This window comes from Zalophus californianus, chromosome 11 (genome assembly GCF_009762305.2).
Source record: "Zalophus californianus isolate mZalCal1 chromosome 11, mZalCal1.pri.v2, whole genome shotgun sequence".
In the NCBI taxonomy this organism is placed as follows: Eukaryota; Metazoa; Chordata; class Mammalia; order Carnivora; family Otariidae; genus Zalophus; species Zalophus californianus.
Window position 1 is genome coordinate 76,427,734 of NC_045605.1, and position 20,553 is coordinate 76,448,286.

Below are 20,553 nucleotides of genomic sequence, written 5' to 3' on the forward strand. Positions count from 1 at the left end.
TACATGGCTGTGCTTTCCCAGTGCTTCTCTAAGCTTCCTTATTTTCCTACACCGGGTTGAGCATTGCTCCTAAATCAACAAAAATATTGCCTTGCACTTTGCTTTTTATATTATCAATATTGAACAATGTGACAAGAATATTTATATCTGTGGAGCAATAGTATATTTCATGAATATGAAATATGAATTTCAAAATTCATGATGTTAGATTCTTTGAACTCTTATATACCCCAATGATACTTAAATTAACATCTATTGGCCGATGATATTTTGATCATGAAAAATTATCAAGGATGTTTGGCCTTTTACCTAAATGGCACAGACTCAGAAACTCAAGATACTTTATTGGGGCTCTTGGAATACTCAGATCTGGTTAAATTCTGAGAAATTTTATTACTCAGTGTCATTTACTCAAATTAATCAGTAACCTGCTCTTTGTGTTTTGTTGCCGTTATTTACGTGTGGCTGATAATACAGGCTTTTTATGATGCTATTTCTCTTTAAAAATGAGGAATGGCTCTTTTCACTGTCTTGTGGGAAGCCAAGGAGGACTATGGAGCTGACAGCTGCAACATCAAACCGAACTAAAATAAAAACCTTGGAGTTCCATGCCACCAAATTTTTCAAGCTTTCTCCCTTCATTATTTGTACTGCTACTACAAGCAAATAACTGATGGGAGTTTCTAGATGTTTTAGAGCAACCACTTCCAGATGAAAGCATAATACAAGCAAAATGTCTTTTTTTTTCAATTATATCTAAAATTTTCCACATCACTTAGCTATGTGGATCTACAGGTAGTTTCTCTTTTGCGGGGATGGGTAGGGTACGTTGCTTACCATATAAAAAAAAATGGTGTCCAAGAGAGAATCAGAATACCTGTGTCAGTGCAATCCTATGCATTGGATGGAGACGCACAGGCAACTGAACATGTAAACAAAATCACAACACAAAAGTGTTTTAATTTTCATGTCCACTCCGCGGAAAGTGGTAACCTGCCGCTATTAGGACACTCGGCAAGGGTCACATGTGTAGTAGAGGTGAAGCAGACACTTGAACATCTGTCCACTTCATGGGAAGACTTTTCATCTCAGAACACACGTACTAATAAACAACAGTTGGAGAAAATTGTCCATGACACTCAACATAAAGCTGAGCTTTAGTTGAGAGAAGGGTGGAATTTTATTTCCTTTTGTAAAGCGAAAACAGCCGTGAGTGCTGCCTATTCGAAACCCCTGACGTTTAAAAAGAATTGTAAGAAATCAAATTGTTCAATTTGGAACGAAGAGCGGCCGAAGTTACTGGAAAGCTCATGCCTCTGAGTCTGCAAAATCACCGGCCAGGAGAGCAAAACTTTTCCAATATCCAATTTTAATATTGTGCTAAAGCCATTGACTCTGTTAAAAACCCTGGAGTTAAATATCCCCTCCCCACTGCACCCCCGCCCTTTCTCTCTTAAGTTAGAGTTTGGGGGACAAGGGGCTGGAGCTTGGCCCCAACCTGGGAATTGTTGCCAAGGGCTTGTAATACAATCTCTCCCCATTTGAAGGGTAAATCAGTGTCAATTGCGTTTGCCGTCCACCAGAAAAAGTAAGCATTTTACTTCCGCTCGGTCTATGTGGACTGATGAAATGTAGGAAATCTGTTTCTGGCAGGGGGTTAAAATCGTTTTCCCAAACAGCACCGAGAGGAGCCATCAGAGAAGTATGAAGAGGGGTAGTGCGGCTGTAGCTGCTGCCGAGCTGCCGGGGTGCGGAGCGCGGCTGCTGCAGGACCTGCGCCGGGAGGGGGCCGACCCCGAGACGCTGCGCGAGCGGAGCCGGGAGCCCCGGCGCCTCTGAGAGCCGCCAGCAGCCAGCTCCGGACGCCGGGTGAGCGAGGCGGGCCGGCCGGGTTTCAGCCGGCGCCGCCGCAGCCGCCGCGCGCGCTCCGCAGCGGGACTGCGGGAGCCCTGCCTGCGGGTGCGCGGGGGGCGGCGGGGGAGGGGCGCTCCGTGCGGTGACCTCGGGGGCGCGGCTGGGACGCGCGAGGAGCCGCGGACCGCTGGACGGGCTTTGGCTCTCAGTGGGTAGGCACTGCAGTGCGTGACTGGGATTCCCTGGACACAACCATGTGTCCCTCATCCCTATTGTGGAACGGCCCAGATGACTGCCGCACAGAGAGCCCTTTGGGGCGGCTCAGCCAACCAGGGACTGACGTGAGGACTTCTCATTAGCACATGGATTCTAAACGCACACTTGTGCATTCGTGCGCCGGGGTCTCTGTGATGCATGCTCAGCGCGGGCGGTTGCTGGGGAGAGGGGAGCGGAGCGAGGGCAGTCTGCCTGGATGGATCCTGAGTGTTTTACTAGAGTGGAGGAGGCCGGGATGGCAGGAAAGAACACGACACTTAACGATTTGGGGAGATACTCCCTGTTTCCGACTGATGAGTTTCACAGAGTTGGGCTTTTTTTTAAAAAAAAAAAAACGTGAATAAACAAACGCTAGCCTATGAATCAACCCCGTTTGAGAAGATTTTTGCAGAGCAGTAGTGCTCTTTTCATCCAGAGAGCAGGGTTTTGGAATCCTAAATTGTTTGGGGAGCAGCAGGGGAGCCAATTTTGCTTTGGAGGCATTAGGTATTCCGGCAAAATTAAATCCTATCAGCCCAGGAAGGTAAATTGCCATTAAGTTAGCCCAGACATCCGAAGTTTCTACGGTCTTGACTAGAGAGGGAGCAAAAGCAGGCGTTAACAGATTCTGTTTTCGACATTCCAGGACAACTGGGGTGGGGGTGGGTTGTGCAGTACTTCCCTCCAGTTAACCTTTTCGGAAATCAAAGCCTTTACTTTCCCACCTTCTTCACCTTCATTCCCTCACCCTCCTTCACTTTCATCCACTTCTAGTGAAGAGTTTGCAAAACTTTACCGTCCCTCTTGTAAACTCCTCCCTCTCTCCAAGTACCCTCTCCCACAAAGCTAAATCAGTTGTGTACAGGAGATCTTTTGTGGGGGAAATGAGATCTGCATGTGCACAGGAACACCCATTTGGCCTCCTAGTGCTAAAATAAAGGCTCAGACAGGTCGGATGTGCCAGCCAGGCAGGAAAAGTCCACCTTTCCCCCTCACCTAACGCTGAGATTCACAGCCGCAAGGCTGGGAACGAGCCCTGTGGCTCATTGCTTCCTTCCCCCAACCTCTTAGCCGAGGGGACGCTGATTAGCTGCAGCTGGGGTCTAGTTTGCCCAGCCTTTGAAATCGATCAATGGGCTCCTTCTCCAGGAATGCTCCCCCCCTAACTGAGGAGGAGGAGGTGGTGGCTCTGGTGGCCTTCTCCAACATGGGCGTCCTGGTTCTGACCGCCTAAGAGAAGGTAAGGGACAGATGTCTGAGGCGTGGGACAGCTTTTGCAATGCACATTGCAGCCTTCACACATGGCTCCCTGAATGGGCGCTGGATCGGAAAGGTAGCTTGAATTTCAGCGTGTGTGCTAACTAAACTTTGGGCTTATTTCTTCACTTTAGTGCTAAATACCCTACTTCTGTGATGTGGACTGTGTTTTACTGGGAGATACAGTCACACAGCACATTTCTTTCACCTGGTACAAAAGGTCATGCGATTGACACTAAGTTTTCTAGAATCTTGGTAAGAAATCTTAGCTAAAGCTTCAACTTGCAGGTATGGTGAAATGTCAGGTCTTATATTAATCACAAGTACGTTATGTGTAATTTTAGAATTTTGATTCAAGGCTGCAAGTCTGTATTACAAACTTTTGGAGCCTTTGAAAGGCCAAAGTTACCTTGGTTGAAAACAATGAGGCTCTCACAATTTCTTTGCCGAGTTTTGTTAAAACTGCAACTGATGTTAAGGCTCTTTTGGTATTTTTGTGGTTTTGATATAGAGGCACAAACAGGAACCCACTATTTCTTTTCATTTCTTCCAAGCAGCAATCAAGATTTTCCACTCAGTGTTTTCAGACTAGAGAAAAGAACTGGAGATAAGGTAGAAAATACCTCTTGTCAAAATGGGTAATGCTTGTGTAGTTTTTCTGTCCTAAATGTTTTCAGGGTCAATTGAGTTTTTACTACTGTTCTCCCTTTATATGAGACTATACGCAATATATATATGTGTATATATATATATATATATACATACACACACACATATATTCAATACAATGTAGAACTCTGCTAGCTCTTAACTGCCTTATAGTTAGTAAAACAGAAGTCTTTGTATCACAAACAACATCAAAACCCCCAAAATGTTCTCATGAATTAAAGTTGACTTAATCAACTTAGATGAAATTTTGAGGTAAGCACTTAAATAGTCTAATTGATTAATGACTTTCAGATGGTTTTCTATTCAAATTATGTTTCAAGTTAATCTGGAGGGGTCCAAAAACCAGTGCTAAATTCTTTGGAAGAATGGATTAGTAGGATTTTTAAAAACTTGAAAAAATTTCAAATGCCATGAAAATATAAGAATCAATCTCCACTTAGTGTTAATTTGTTGGTCATGATTTGAGAAGGAATTATTACATGTATACTATCATTTAGTTCAAGACAAATCATCATGGGGCTGCAAGAAGAGAAAGAGATTTCCTGGAAAAAAACCAAAAAACTTAGCATTACTCGAAATTGGACGCCAGGAGAGCTGAGTAGGATATTTTTAATGACTCTGACTAATAACCTTGTTACTTTGGGCAAAATATTTTAGGCCTCTAGTCTCTAATTAAAAACCAGGAATTTGACTGCTACATCTTCTAAGGTTCATTTGGGTTTAAAGATTTTATTACATAATGAGAAAAATCGATAATGAGTGTCATTTTGCCTTTAGTCTTGGTGCTTTTTTAAAATTTGTGGACAAATTGTGCCTCTTAACCAGAGTGTGGGTCCACTTCTAAGATCTAGAATAATCTTTCTGATTAAATTTTAGACTTTTATTTTCTAATTAGGTCCTTAGGTTAAGATTTGGTATTCATGGCATTGGTTGAGAATATGTAGCTTTGTAGAGATGTTATTGGTTAGCCAAAATGAATCACATAGAAGGAAAGAACTCAGAATGAAGAGCCATCTAGAGTGGTCCTTGGTTATTAGTTCTTTGAATCTCAGTTGAAAGATAGCATTTTCTCCTTCCAAAATTTGAAAGGGTGTTTGGCTTGGGATGTTTTTCGTTAGTTTAATTTTTTTTAAATGGTGTTATTGGCCTATAAATTTTGTTTCTTCATTGTTTCACGCTCATAACACACAAAATTGAATAGAGGTGAGGTCAATGCTACAGATCAGAACAAAGTTGGCCTTTAGGGATGGATCCCTTGACTGTGGGTTCATTAGCACTCTGTTTTAAAAGGTTACCATTATGGAGTCTGCACGTGTGTGTGTGTGCGCGCGCGCGCGCACGTTAGTTGGGGGGGGAGTGTCGTGACATCCTTTCTCATTTATTTTTGAAGGTATAGGGTTCCCCTATTTTTGACTGGTGTCAAACATGAGGTATAATTTGTTACCAAACTTTGCTTTTAAAAACACATATAAACTCATTTTAGAGCTTAACATTTCATTCATCACCTGTCAATATGAAGAAAACTTTGGATTTTCCCTTTTTTATGGTTTTATTTCATCAATATTTTGTTTTCATTTCTCCCTTTTTGACTTTTTTTAGTGATTTATAGTTCTATAAAATATTTCTATTTTGTTACAGAACTGTTTTTGTTTTTAAAATATGTCAGTAGGAGTTTTATTTTGGCACATTTTCTATGAGGATGATTAAGGTTTAGCTAGTATTTATTGGATATAAAATATATACCAAAAACTGACACAAATATTTAATCTTCGAATTATATTTGAGGTATTTGCCTCCATTGTACACACTGAAAAACTCCAGTACAAAGAGAAAGTCATCCAACTGGAACAAAACAGCTATTAAATAGCTAGACAGTGGAGTCAGTATTTGACCCCAGCACTTCTGATTCCCAATCTAATATTCTATCCACTAATCAAGCTTCTTAGTGGATCTCATAGCAGACAGTAGTGATATAATGTTTATAATTTTCCCTTATTTTTCTTTCTTTCCAATTTATTTTCTATGCAATACATGTCAGCAAAGTCTAGAGATAGACTGGAAACCATCTTGGTCATAAAGCACACCTCTAGGGGGCATGAAAGCATACTTTTTTTTCAGATTCAAAACTATGATGTTTTCAACTGGGATTCTGGAGCAACAGACTAAACAGTCTTTAAACATGTGATATTTTACTTATGGAGTCATTAATTTTTTCTTCTTCCCCTGGGCTAGTTCAGTCTCATCATAGTCATAATGGTTATTCCAGAATCAGTTCTACTATGGAAAGAAAGAAAAAATAATACACACACACATTCTTTGAAGAATTCTGTATTAAATTTCTGCATGTTTTTCCCTTTAAGTTCTATTTTTCTGAATTCCAAATCCTGAGGGTTGAGTTATTCATTTTTAGATAGACCCATACAGCTTGGAGAAGCCATAGTTCAGAGAGTCATAGAAGCATTTGAGTCCTTCTGTTTCTAAAGCAATTGGCTTTGCTTAGTACTTACCAAAGTCACTTATCAAGCTTTTAAAATATTTAGATTATCTGAATTTTCATGGTAACATTTTTCAGTGTTTAGATATATTATATAAAATGTTTTTCTTTCCCCCAAACCTAACTTTTTTTCAAATCTAATGGATCCTTAATCATTTTATTTCCCCTCTTTAAAAGCTACTCCTTGGCATCTCTTTTGGTTTTTGAAAACTTGAATAATTCAAAGGATCAGAAATTATCTTTTTGTTGTAATGTGTTCTTTGTGATCTAACTCAACTCATCCAGTTGGTTAAAGTTGAAAATTCTAAAAAGGGTACAATCCCGTAGGGATCTTTTTATCTGAGTAATATAAATTTATTTGATTGTTATTCATACCAATTTAATCACTTCAATTAGAAACTACTTCACCATGGGATAATTCTTCCACACTCCAAATTTTGATCCTAGCTGGATTCATTTCTGTGTTTCCTATTCATGTCTCTGCCATGTTTAAATCGAAGACTTCCGTGTAGTGACTTTCAGCTAAACCACAAAGTCATGCTAGATTTGATGGTGATTTGAAATATGAAAAATGGATCAGGAGAACTTGGTTTGAAATCCCGATCTTTTTTTTCCCAAGGCATGTAAACATAAGAGTCCCTATCTATGACAGTGACTTTAGGTGTCCACATATTTGGCATATATTTAATTGTTTACTTCTATCACCTGCTAATTACCCACTAAAACTTCTTTCTCCCACTTTGGCTTCCTGGGGAAATATAATCTTATCGTTTTTTTCCCCCTTTGTATATAATTTTGATTATATCCAAAGCAGCATAACAAAAATTGTTTAATTACTCTTATTGTTTTTACTTACTGATCATCTATAAATATTAAAAGATAGCTTGAATTACATTTCTGGCAAAATACAGGACAGACTACATGAGAAATAAATGTGCCACTGTCAAGGAAAAGAAAAACTTCACTGTTTGGAAGGATTGAGGGGAAGGATTGTGTCCTTCTGGCTCATTGAAACTGTTACATGCCATTAGGCTTACTGTAAACTATCCCTTGATGAATTCTTTGCTGGACAATGAGCTTAAGAATCTGAGGTGTCTTCTTGTTTTTACAGAGCAAAATAGGATTCTGGTGCTTAAATGAAAGTTTGCAGAGCACATAATAGGATGTAGGTAAAGTTACTGAACTACCACATCTCACTTTCAGGAAAGTAGTGGGAGAGATTGTGTCTTGAGAAGAAAGGCATTTTAGAGGTAACCCTTTTAAGATTTCAATTAGTTATTTAAATGTATGAATCATGTGCTTAAATGTATTATTACTTAAATGTTTGTTTCTGAGGCTAGCTAGCCTATAGGAATCCTAACCAGCCACAGGGAGATGTCTTGTTTTCCTGGGACTGGACCTATTTTTAAAAGAACTGGAGCAAAATTTTAGATTTCTGGTATTTAATCGTAGGGTTTGGAGAAAGCTTCAGGACATTATCTGAATATATAATTAACTGCAAAAAAATAGGCAATGATGATATTCTGGCTTCTGTAATGATAATTTAGTAAAATATGACAAAATGTATTAAAAATCTTTCACATTTGCACTGGTTCACTTTAGATAATTAGATATATAGAGATTTATAAAAATGTTTTCAAAAATAATTTTTGGTAATTTTTTTGCAAAAAGTTATTTCAAAGCATAATTGCTTTGGAAATGAAATTGCCTATGTTTTTAAATTATACATTTATGACGCTTTTTAGGTGTTGACTCATGTTACCAGTCTTTTCCAATATTACACCAAAATGTTTGGGAGACAGTCACATTTTGCAATTTTCTGAACACCAATGTTGTCTTTTTTTTTTCCAAAAGCAGTCTTAAAAGGCAAAAAATTAAGCTATGCTAAGAGAATTAGAGTTTAATAAGTAGAAAGGAATATTATGTAAAGAATAAAACTGTCAGAAGTGTATACAACTTATATTGGTAAATTTAAAATACCATAAATATTGAAATGTAGCTGAAAACCTCATTATATCCTATCATACTTCTTTCCAGCTGCAAATATTTTCATTTTCATTAGTCATACCACACGTGGTTATTTCATATGCACTATTTATATACAGAATAGAGTCCTACACATTGTTAAACTGATGAGTTTGTTTACCTTAGCTACTTCAATATTACTTCTGTAGTCTTAGGTCCTATAAATGATGCATGCAAAGTGCTACATTCAAGGCCAAGTATATATTCAAACATCCTTTCTACAACCCAGGCAGGGGGCTGTGCCACTCATAAGGTGGTTGGGTTAATGAAATCATCTTTTATTTTATAGACCTAAGACATTTCACTACTTCTACTCTAAAGATGATTGCAAGCAAAACTAGTCTGTAAAATATATAAAGTGGGAAGACAAAAGTAAGATAAAAGAAAACCCTATGGCAGTAGTTACTAGGATTGTGTATAATTCTCGTGTTGTAATATGGGTTCTTGATGAATCTATTTTGTAAGATGTATCATTCTGGAAAGAATAGTGTGAAGACCCAGGTTCAACCCTGACTCTGCCATGATCTAGTATATGATCTTGTTTAAGTCATTTATCCTCTCTTATTTTTTTTTCATTAACTCTGAGAAAAGTGTAGTAGGTACTCTTTGAAAGCACCTCCTTTCCTGTCTCCCCACCAGTTCTCTAAACTGTGAATCCATGATAGTTTACCCATATGCAAAGAACCAAGTGCTCTGCTTAATCTTACAGGTAATAGTTTTAAGAATAGTTGTCCTAAGTTTACAGTAAATCGTGCAAATTATGTCATTTCTCGCACTCACTACTAAAATTCTGTGGAAATCTATGGTTTCAGACATTAGCCAAAACACTGGGAGTTTACAATTTGGACACTAAAATTTTAATCAAGCCCTTTTTATTACTTTTGAATAAGTGGAATTTCTTGCCTTACAAGCTGACTTTTTCCAGTATAATATTTTACATGAGCTTGGAGCTTAGTGTTTGATTTTTCTATTTGACCTTAGATGGCTGATGTTTCCTACAGGTGGTTGGTCGAAAGGGATAGGCCCAATGCAGGAAAAGCAAATAGTGTCTCATGGGGTTTAATAATTAATAACCTGACCTGTTATCAAAGCGTCCATGGACCTGGTTCCTTACTATGTCATTGGCAGAAAGATTTTAACAAGAGACGTCTATGTAAAAAGCAACTGTTCTTTTGTTTCCAAAACAGGGATTACAAGTGGATAAATAATGTGCACCGCTCTGAGCCCAAAGGTACGCAGTGGACCTGGCCTCTCGGATATGCATCAGTATAGCCAATGGCTGGCGAGCAGACATGAAGCTAACTTGCTACCGATGAAGGAAGATCTGGCCTTGTGGTTAACCAATCTATTAGGTAAGGTTATAAGATCTCATTTGGGGAGCAAAGATAACAGTTTTTTTCCCTTCACCTCATGTCGTGTCCTTCACCTAGGCATGTGACAGCTCCTTGGGAAGAATGATTTCATTATTTGGATTTTACATCTGGGCAACCTGAAACGTGTGGAAAATTTGAATGAATTTCTCAATATCTCTCACATGAACTGTGCTTAGTAATTCCAGTGTCACACACTGAAAGGTGGAAATGTGTGACCAAATCACTTATTTCATCTATATGCTGATCTGATTGATTTTGGATTTTTCTTTCATGCAGCTGACCACTTTGACCTGTTCTTTTGACATTGTACTCAGGCCACAATGTGAAATTCTGACTTCCAAAACTAGATTTCTTTGCCCTACTTTCATAGCACACCTTCTGAAACTGCTGATGTCCAAGCTCTAGTACAAAAACATCTATCCTTTGTCTAAATGAGCTAACTGGAGTCATCCGACCTTGAACTGAAATTTTTCTTTTCATTTTGCTTTTGTTTTTAAGTACTCTTCTAAAAGTTGTCTCTGAGAAACATGCTACCTCATGCTAAGGCTGCCTCTTTTTTTTTTTTCATTTCTATTGTGCCCTCATATTCATAGGATAAAATTTCAACCATGTGCAAAATGGAATCATACATTTAAAGGATCATCATCTAGAGCAGTGCTGTTTTCACTAGTAGTTTTTCACAGAGAACAGAATGAAAACCTGAGGGAAGGACCCTTATAGACATATGAGATAGAAGATTTGAATATTGAGTAAACATAGAATTTTATGGTGCTTTATCATTTGCAGAAGGGATTTCAATAACATTATTTTCTTATTTAAAGAATCCTTCAAGGCAAGTATTTTTTTTCTCCCCACTTTCTAGCTGATGGAACTAAGGAGCTTAGTGAGGAGCACCCTGTTTATCTAAAGTCCTAGCAAGGTTTTAACAGGGTTCGGCAAGACTTTAACATATTTTAGCAAAATGTTCTTTTTGCTCACCATGGCTCTGGGGTTTTGTGTGGCTGTTACATTTTTTTTAAGCCTTCATCCGAAGGGTAGATGTCTCCTTTTTCCTCAGTGTGTACACTATTTTGACGCCTCTATGTAGTGTAGCCAGGGCTCCCAGCCACAGGGGAAGGGCAGAAATGCAGAAGGCATCCCCAGGAAGACCCTTCACTATGCTATGGCGCTATATCCAGTAGAAGGAAGGGACTCCCCCCTTTTAGTTAGACATCCCTACAAAGGAGGAGTTTTTATCTTCATCATATACAATGAGTCAAGTTTGTCTAAGCAGATGGATTTTTTCTTTCTCTTTCCCTCTTTTTTATTTTATTTTTTATTTTTTTGCTTCTCGGGGATTCACTAATGATTGTTACATAAGTAATTGATTATTAACTTTGAGCTGTCCTCAGCTATGGGCTATCTCAAGTATGGTGGCACAGGCGGAAGTTATGAGCAGAGACTTGACCCTGTTGTGTTTGAACCCCAGATCTGCCACTTACTAGCAATATGATCTTGGGCAAGTTACTCACCTTGTCTGTGCCTCAATCTCCTCCCCGGTAAAGTGCTAATAATAGTCGTGTCTCCTTTGCAGGGTTGCTGTTGGATTAAATGATTACAATAGGTATACTACTTAGTGCTAGGCATATTGTAAATACTATATGCTTGTCATTGTTATTCCATTTACATAGTTCACTGATACTGTTAATCTGATTTTTGTGGATAAGTTTGTATATTAAACAAATATTTGAGCGTGTGGCATAATATGTTAGTTTAAAAAATGGACTCTGGAATTAGAATGCTTGAATTCAATTCTCAGTTCCACGAGCTACCAGCTCTGTTATACTAGGCAAGTGTCTTAATGCAATGTGCCTCAATGTTGTCATCTGAAAAACAAGTATACTACTAATAACAACTTCATAGGATTGTTGGAAATTTGAATGAGATCCCCAGCTTTAGAACAAGACCTGGCACATAATAATCAACTAGCTAGTAAATACTAACTATTGCAATTAACTGTATTTCAGACACAGTCTGCTAAGTACTGGAGGGTAGAATAGTGATTGGGAATGAGTACCAGTTCTTATAGGGCTTGGAATAGATTGAAAGAAAAGTATTTTAAATAAATAAGTGAATAAATAATTCATTAATTGGGCTTGTTTTAAACACTAAAAGATATAGGTTGCAATAAGAATGTAAAAAGAAGGAAGTGGGAATGGAGTAAAACATCAGAGGGCTTGGGGTGGGGGAATCCCCTTTAAAAGATCTTATATTTAATTGAGAACTGAAGAATAATTAATAGCTAGCCAGACAAAGCATGGGAGAAGAGGCTGAGTGGAAGGAATGGCATACACTGAGACAGGAAGGAGTTTGGTACCTTGGAAGAACTGAATGAAGGCTGGCATCAATAGCAGTGATCAAGAGGGGGAAAGTTTCATGTGATTTATTGGGGCTAGGTTGCATACTGCTTGAAGACAGTGTTAAGGAGCTTTATAATTTATTGTGTGATCAAGGAGGAGCCATTGAGGTGTTCTAGTCAGGGAAAGATTGTGATTATAGTACAGCCTGATTGTGTAGGCATGTTCCAAGATCCCATGACATGTCATCAAAGGCATCATTTGGTGAACATGATCATTTATAAAGCAGTTTAATCAGGGTAAGCAGGCCAAGACATCCCCAAAAATAAAGATTCAGTGTGTGTGTAATGGAAAGATCCTTGGACCATAAGTCAGGAGACCTGGCTCCTAACTTGGTGTCAGGAGACCTGGCTTCTGATTCTGGCTCTGCCACTCAGTAGGAAATTTGCCCAAAGTCACTCAGCTATCTTTTCTGGGCTCAGTGTCCTCAACCATAAAATGAAGGGCTTGGAGTGGATGATCTCTAATGTCCTTTCCAGTTCCAAAAGTCTAGGTTTCCAAGAAATCCATCTCTTGAGACCTAGTTTGAGATCATCAATATGCATAAACAAGGAGAAAGCAATTTACATAAATGAATAATCTTTCTTTTAAAGAAGAAGAAGAATTTTTTTGATGCTAGTAGTTGGTGACAAAAATGGCTTGTGAATTTTTCTCAGAAAAGGAATCTTTGAGATATAGTAAAGTACAACCTGGCATTGACTTAAATTCATAAAAGTAGATAGATAATAGCTTTCAAGTGAATATCCTCATGGTAACTTAGAAGGTAGACCAATAACTTGAGATTATTTTAAAGTGGTAAAACATTTGGAGTTAAGAAAATACACTATGTACTAGAATGGTGATAATAAGGAGGGGGGAAATATGTATGGTTATGTTAGAAGATATTTTTATTATACATAATAGATACATTTAGAATTCACATATTTTGGAAATGGAACCATTAAAGTAAATTTTAAAATTATTTATTATTGACCATTTTATCACCTCAAATATTTGCAGATTTACATTGTGTAGCTCTCTTTCAAGTCTTATTTTTCATCTCTTTGAAAGCTAGAGATGTTTTGAAAATAGTTTCAAAGTGGATATGTCTCCATGTAAAGCATCTGCATTTTTTAGATAGGTAGAAATTTACATACTAAATTTAAGTTTTTAGTTAGATAATGATGTGGACTTACTTGTAGAAAGGCTTTCTGTCTCTTTTTAGTAATACTTGATTGAAATATAACTGTTTTTCCTTTTATGTTTTTCAAAAGGAGTATTAATGGTTTTCTAAATTCATGTATATCTGGCCCTATATATAAAATGTCAACTAGAAGATGTAGTTTCGTAAAGAACACTCAATATGTATTCAGATTTTTTTGGTAGATAAAAATGTTTGATAGAGAAAAAATTATTTCATTGGTTCATAGACTGGTATTCACATTCATGCCATATATGGAGGTATAATACATAATTTTCAGGTACTATATACTTAATCAGTGACAATAATAAATACCACTTTACATTCTTAGGCATAGAATTAAAGCAACAATGGAAAATTTTTAGATTAAAATTTATATATTAGAATATTAAATGCTAGCTATGTTGTGATAAATTAACTAGTTAAGATGAATAAATAGTTACGGGAGTTGGGATTTGTTTATGAGATAGCATACCAATTTGATTCATGAGAAGATCATCATGTAATGCTTACTGACTACTCATATCCTTGGAAATATCTACTAATGTTGTTGAAAATAGTCTTTGTAGTTCAACTATGTTTTCTAATAGCTGGCACCATGGTGCATTTTATGACCAACTTTCAGAAAAGACAGCAAATGAATTCCAAAGATCCCTTTATTCTTCCCTATAAAGCATTTCTCTGGCCATTGTCCCCTGCTGTACATTAAATGTATACATTTTGTCTTTATTTTTGGTCTTCTGTCTTGTTACTTTTGTTCATGAACTTGCTATTGCCCATTTATTATTTAACTGTGTCCTTAGGACATATTTGAGCACCAAATGATTACACAAATAAATCTTGGGGAGACATTTAATTGTTACTTTGAATAAGCAGCATGTTATTAAATTAACAGTCCCAGATTATAGCATCGCCCATCATTCAAATACATGAGGCACATTTTATGAATTTCATGATTGCTGATGGAGTATTGAAGATTGTTGTTGGCTTCACTTTGAAATGAATGCACTAATGTAAATGTTCTCAAATTGTTTATTTCACTTGTATTTCTTTAATCATTTGAAAATAATGGTCTACAAAAAAAATGAAAATAATGGTCTACCTTTATTTGGTTATTAACACTATATGAACCATATGGCAATATATTTTTGAGAGAAGCTTTTAGTTATTAAGCATCAAAGAAATTGACATTGTTTTTAAAGATTATAGATTTTTAGATTGTAAGTATATATGTATTTGGATATATGCGGGACTTTGAGTAAATTATAAAATATATTACAAATTACTTTATGTTCAATTGATTTCACTTAAATTTAGAAATGCATCATAATAATTGATACTATGGTGATTTACCCTTTGTCTGACTTTCCTACATGCACAGAAAAGAAAATGCAGTTGTGATATGCTTAATATGATCAATAAATAATATTTCAAAAATTTCAGTCATTTCTAAAATTAATCATATTTCAGCATTAACAAGCTAAGCACCTATTTATTGGAGTTGCCGCTGTTAAATGCAACTGCTGTCTAATGAGCTTGGAACAGCTTTCCTTTCTTTTTTTTCCTAAAGCCCTTTACCAGATTATTATCCTGCAATGTTCTTATATTCTTGATATAGTCAATAAAAATTCCTTAGGAAAGGTGGTATCTTATGCTAGTTCAAAAGTTTAAAGAATCAAATTCATGTTCACAAGTTGACACCTTTCAGAGATGATAATGCCTCATTTTTTTTACCCAACGTTTCCAACAGAAACAGCTTTGTCTTTTCTTGATAGAAATGCAGGGTAGATACTTTGAATCAGCAGGGAGCAGGTGTTGATCTAGGGCTTCTGGATATAATGAATCATTTCCTATCTCCCAGCCTTCAAAACACTGAATAATCTGAGTTAAAACAGCCCATGAGTTGCTTTGAGTTCTTCAATTAGAGAAATATACGAGGATTAAGAGGTACACTTGAGTTTGCAGTAGAATTGGGTCCTGTCTACATCAGCTTTAGAGATGATATATACACCAGTTTTCTGCAGTGAATCAGGCCACACATCAGAACATCCTGAATGACTTTCTCAGCCATTCTCCAGTCTACACAGTGGACTGCTCTTCAGTCTTTAGCAACAGTATCTTCAGGTCCAAGTGGCTTTTGTTTGTTGTTGTTTCAGAAAGGCTTTGTTGGAGTTCTACAAAGAAAAAGACAACAGAATTAGGGAGAATACTTTATTATAGAAAATAGCTATTTGTGTATTCAGCAAATATTTAAGTAGCCAAGCGTAGTGGCTGGGAGCATTAGACTCTAAGCCTAGATATCATGGGTTAAAGATCCAGATTCACTGAATAAATCTAGATATCATGGGTTAAAGATCCAGATTCACTGAGTAACTTTAAGCAAATTACTTAATCTAATACCTCAGTTTCATCATCTGTAAAATGGAGACAATAATAGCACCCACTTCACAGATTGGTGAGATTAAAAACATGAATACATGTAAAGTGCCTGGCATGTAATTAAGTCTCAAATGTTAAATACCATTATTAGATGTTATCATATCTTTAGGAACCCGAGTTTAGTACTGCTAACTTACTGGAAGGAAAACTTTTTTTCTCAGCAAAGTAGAAGGTAAAAAGGTGGCTTCAGTCTAAAACACTACTGATTAATACTTAATCATGATGGAAATTATGGCAAGCACATACTTCTGGGAGGAATGTACTGATGTGTATAAGCATGTGTGCTGATTTAGTTACTTGGCAAAAAATTTCAGGCAGATCTTTATTTCATATTATTATGCCCTAGCATTTTATGAGAAAGTGACTAACCACAGTCTTTAACCAAATTTCCTGATCTTTGTCTATTGGCAAGCTGTCAGTCATACTGAATTGGTGGTATGAAGATCAGAGTCCACAATTATGAACTCAAGAAGTAAAGATATTACTTCTAGACTATTTTTTTTAAGTAGGCACCATGCCCAGAGTGGAGTCCAACACAGGGCTTGAACTCACAACCCTGAGATCAAGACCTATGCTGAGATCAAGAGTCAGAGGCTCAACCAACTGAGCCACCCAGGCGCCCCTAGACTAGGCTATTTTAGATTAACCTTCAAGTCAATAGTCTTTATACTCCATTGTGGGTCAGTTGGTACTCCAAGATGATTTAATTGTATCTATTCATTGCCCTATCTTTTCCTAAACATACCAATAACATGGAAGGACAGAGCTGGGGAAGAAGTGATTCTATGATTCTAGAATCCTACTGCATCTAGTATTTATAATCTAATGTCTCAAAAAAGCTACACAATTCTTATTAAAGAAGATCTGGTTTTGCCTAACAGAGGTATTTAGCTTTTTATAATGTTTACTTGAGAAATTGTAATTAGTGCTTCATATAGCTTGTTCTAATGGACTTGTCATGGTTAAATTGAGCTAACTTTATGTGATGATTTTTTAAAAATTTTTGGTGATATTAGTATAATAAGAGTGAGATAATATTCCATATAAAGATTATATTGATCTCTTACAATTACAAAGTATGTTTAAAATGTGTATTTTATGATTCTTTGGGTGGAAAATATGTTACATATGAAGATTTAAAAAAACTTCTCCATCTTGCATTTTTCCTTCATTTGAGGCAGTATGTTTCAACTATAAAGTACGTAACTGTGTCTGTTTTAGCAAAAAAGAAAAAAAAATCCAACTTTTGGAGCTATAAAATATACAGAATTGAAAGCTGACACCTAATATTTTTTTCATTAGATACAGATGTTTAATGTAAATTCTTTCTTCAAGTATTCATGAAAATCAGAATAACTAAAAATTTTCAGGTATAATGCATAAAAAGTAAAAATCATACCTTTTGGTAAATTGCTAATAACTTTTTAATGAAAGGCATTTTTCTTTTTATACTTTACAAGTTCTTTTAAATTCATTGTAATCATCTTGTCACTTAACATTATGAATAGAATCTTTAAATTGCCATGGAATGTAATGAAATAGGAATACCTAAAGGCCTCTTTCAAATGTAGAGAATCTTATAACTAATTTATAAAGGAATCATTCAATAATTTGGAGTAAAATTTATCTTCTTTACCTTGAAATTTAATTGACAGTTTTGAAAATATTTCTAATATTTACTTTTCATACTTATTTCCAAAATAACTTTCTTATTAGCAAATGCAGGCCAATATGCTGCATGCATAATACAAATTTTGTTGTGCTCACTTTTTGTATCTTGAGAATATTACTTTAATTCCTGAATTAAGTTGAGCTGCATACAATTCTGAAATAATAGTAGTTTTGTATAGGCTACCTCTGTGGTGAGTAGTTAGAGCTACTCATGTTTTACCACCTGCAGAAGTCATTATGCTTACTGGGGACTAAAATGCAAAGTATCCAGTAGGGAAAAAAGAACATTTTTAAAAAGGTAATTTTCTTTCCTTTATTTGCCCTTCCCCCAAAACGGTAAAAAAAAAAAAAATTTCAAACGGATGTTTCTTGAAATCCAAATATATTATATATTGTGAGTTGAACTTTAAGCCAGTAGTTTATCTATTGTTCCATTTGGGTTATATTTAAGTGTTCATGGAATTGAACTGCATGCATTTTTTTCTTAAAAGCTAATTCTATGAGAATCTCCATATAAAACTTTAAAGTGTTCCTTTCTTTTTTGCTTTAACTTAACTACTTTTTACAAAAAGAATACCCAACATTTTGTCAAAGTTTTCCAGCAGTTTATTTCTTCATTTGTTAATTTACATGTTCACTGAACATATTTTCTGGGTGCCTACTATGATAATAACATGCTTACATCTGTAGGAACACACACACACGCACACACACACACAACATGCCCCAAGAGGTTTGAGGAAGACATGAACTTTACACAGAACATATTAGTAGCAATAGAAGAGGTTTGATAAGTTGCCAAAATAAGTGATGCTTTTGAATGAGACCATATAGAAAAGAGATCAGTATGCACTGGGAGAATCTCTTTCTGGATTTTGGATTAAAGGAAAGCTAGAACTTGGTCAGGCAGTTACAAGGGAAGAGAACATCATAGGCAGAAGCCGTGCCAGGAAGAAAGGCTTGATAGTAGAAATGAGAAGGTCTTGCTGGAGGAACTGTGAAGGCAGGGTGCAGACCAAGAGTCAGGGAGAGTATAAGGATGTTAGATTAGAAAGGTGGATTAGAGGCATAAGGGTCAGCCTTTGGATATGTTCAAGTGGATATATTTCATATTTTGGGTGGAAGAGAAGACTAGGGACTATGCAATGAAGAAGAATAATGACCCAGTGAATGTGGTGTTTAGCAATAATAATTTTAGCAATGAGTGTGATACATATTGGAGAGAGAAGTTGAGGACAGGGAATAGCCACTGTTTTTGTCGCTAGCGGTTTAGGTATCAAATCATGAAAATTTTTATTATGATTATGGTATGGGAAACAGAAGGAAGCATGAATCTACAGGACTTGTGACTAATATGGTATAGGAAATTAAAGCAGGAAATAAAATATGCTGAAACTTAGAGAATTAGAGCACCAGGAAAAGGAGAGAGCTTTGGGGGAAATGAATTTGAGGAGCATATAAGAAAAAAATTAGTGGCAGGGGCGCCTGGGTGGCTCAGTTGTTAAGTGTCTGCCTTCGGCTCAGGTCATGATCCCGGGGTCCTGGGATCGAGTCCCGCATCGGGCTCCCTGCTCAGCGGGAAGCCTGCTTCTCCCTCTCCTACTCCCCCTTGCTTGTGTTCCTGCTCTCACTGTCTCTCTCTGTCAAATAAATAAATAAAATCTTTAAAAATTAAAAAAAAAATTAGTGGCTGAGGGAAAGAAGGAATCAGGAGTGACAGGTAGAGGGTTTCTTTTGGGGGGTGATAAAAATGTCCTGAAATTGTTTGTGGTGATGATTGCACAACTCTGAATGTACTAAAAGCCACTGAATTATACACTTAAAATGGGTGAATTGTAAGGCATGTGAATTATATCACAATAAAGCCATTGCAAAATTAAAGGAAAAAAGGAACAAAATATGTTTTGAGAGAATATAAAAAAGAAGACAACCTTTAAATGGTTAAATGTCAGGGATAGACAACTGTTAATAATGTTTATAAGAGCAGTAGTAGAAGCTGAGTGGTTTTGAGAAGAGAGAAGAACAGAGACTGAACCTGATAATCCAGAGTTCAAAGATGGTGGCAGGAAGACAGAATGGTTAGAGAGGTAGTCTTTCAGAGTTTATCACTTGTATTGGTTTTGCCTGCATTATCTTAATCAGGAAAACAAATTCAATAGAACTTAGAAACGTGGTTTATGCATTGGCCATGCTAGTACAGTTGCCAATGGTGGTTGATTTTTGATGTAGCATGCCTCTATTTCAAATTAAAGAAAGGAGAGCTTTGGTGTTCTTGTCATCAAAGACATAAGCAAAACACAAAATGACCATTCTGCTTTCTGTCTTTGCCTTGCAGCCCAGAGTAATTGAATGGGCTATTGAGGATGACAACTGAATGAATCTCAGAGGTCAAACTGTACAATCATTGATAAAACAGTTTGAGTTTCATTGACTGGTTGGTTTTTATTCCTCTTGATTGCCAAGTGGTGGGACTCTCACATAGGATATCATTTTGCCACTTTTAATGTGAAATAAAATTTTTATGCAGTTGAAATTATGTTATGAAAATGTAAAATGTTTGGTTCTTGCCACTAAGGGAAAACATAAAATTCCAAAGAAACCATTCTTTCCTTGAGTTCCCATCCCAGGTATATGTAACTCAGCTGGAATAGAAATTTTGGTGATAAAAACTGTGTCAAATACGTTGGCATCAATGTCACATTTGCGTTGGTGAATGATTGTGTTTTTATAATGCTTCTTTTTGTTATTGTAGGGAAGGAGATTACAGCAGAAACTTTTATGGAAAAATTGGATAATGGTGCCTTGCTCTGTCAACTTGCAGAAACTATGCAGGAGAAATTCAAAGAGGGCATGGATGCTAACAAGCCTCCAAAGGTAAAAGACCCCCAGGCAAAAATCATTCAGGGGATGGATTACATTTGTAGTTGCTTAATCACAGAG

At 36.6% G+C, this 20,553-nt stretch overlaps 1 protein-coding gene across 1 annotated transcript in view; it reads left to right on the forward strand.

Moving 5' to 3' along the window:
• The first annotated feature begins 3,222 nt into the window (after nucleotides 1-3,222).
• The window catches only part of GAS2 (growth arrest specific 2), a 125,685-nt gene continuing 108,354 nt past the window's right edge, over nucleotides 3,223-20,553 (forward strand). The window contains exons 1-3 of the mRNA XM_027578907.2: nucleotides 3,223-3,349; nucleotides 9,742-9,906; nucleotides 20,366-20,487. Of these exons, the coding sequence (XP_027434708.1) occupies nucleotides 9,762-9,906; nucleotides 20,366-20,487 (267 nt within the window). The 5' untranslated portion in view covers nucleotides 3,223-3,349; nucleotides 9,742-9,761. The remainder of the gene's footprint in view (nucleotides 3,350-9,741; nucleotides 9,907-20,365; nucleotides 20,488-20,553) is intronic.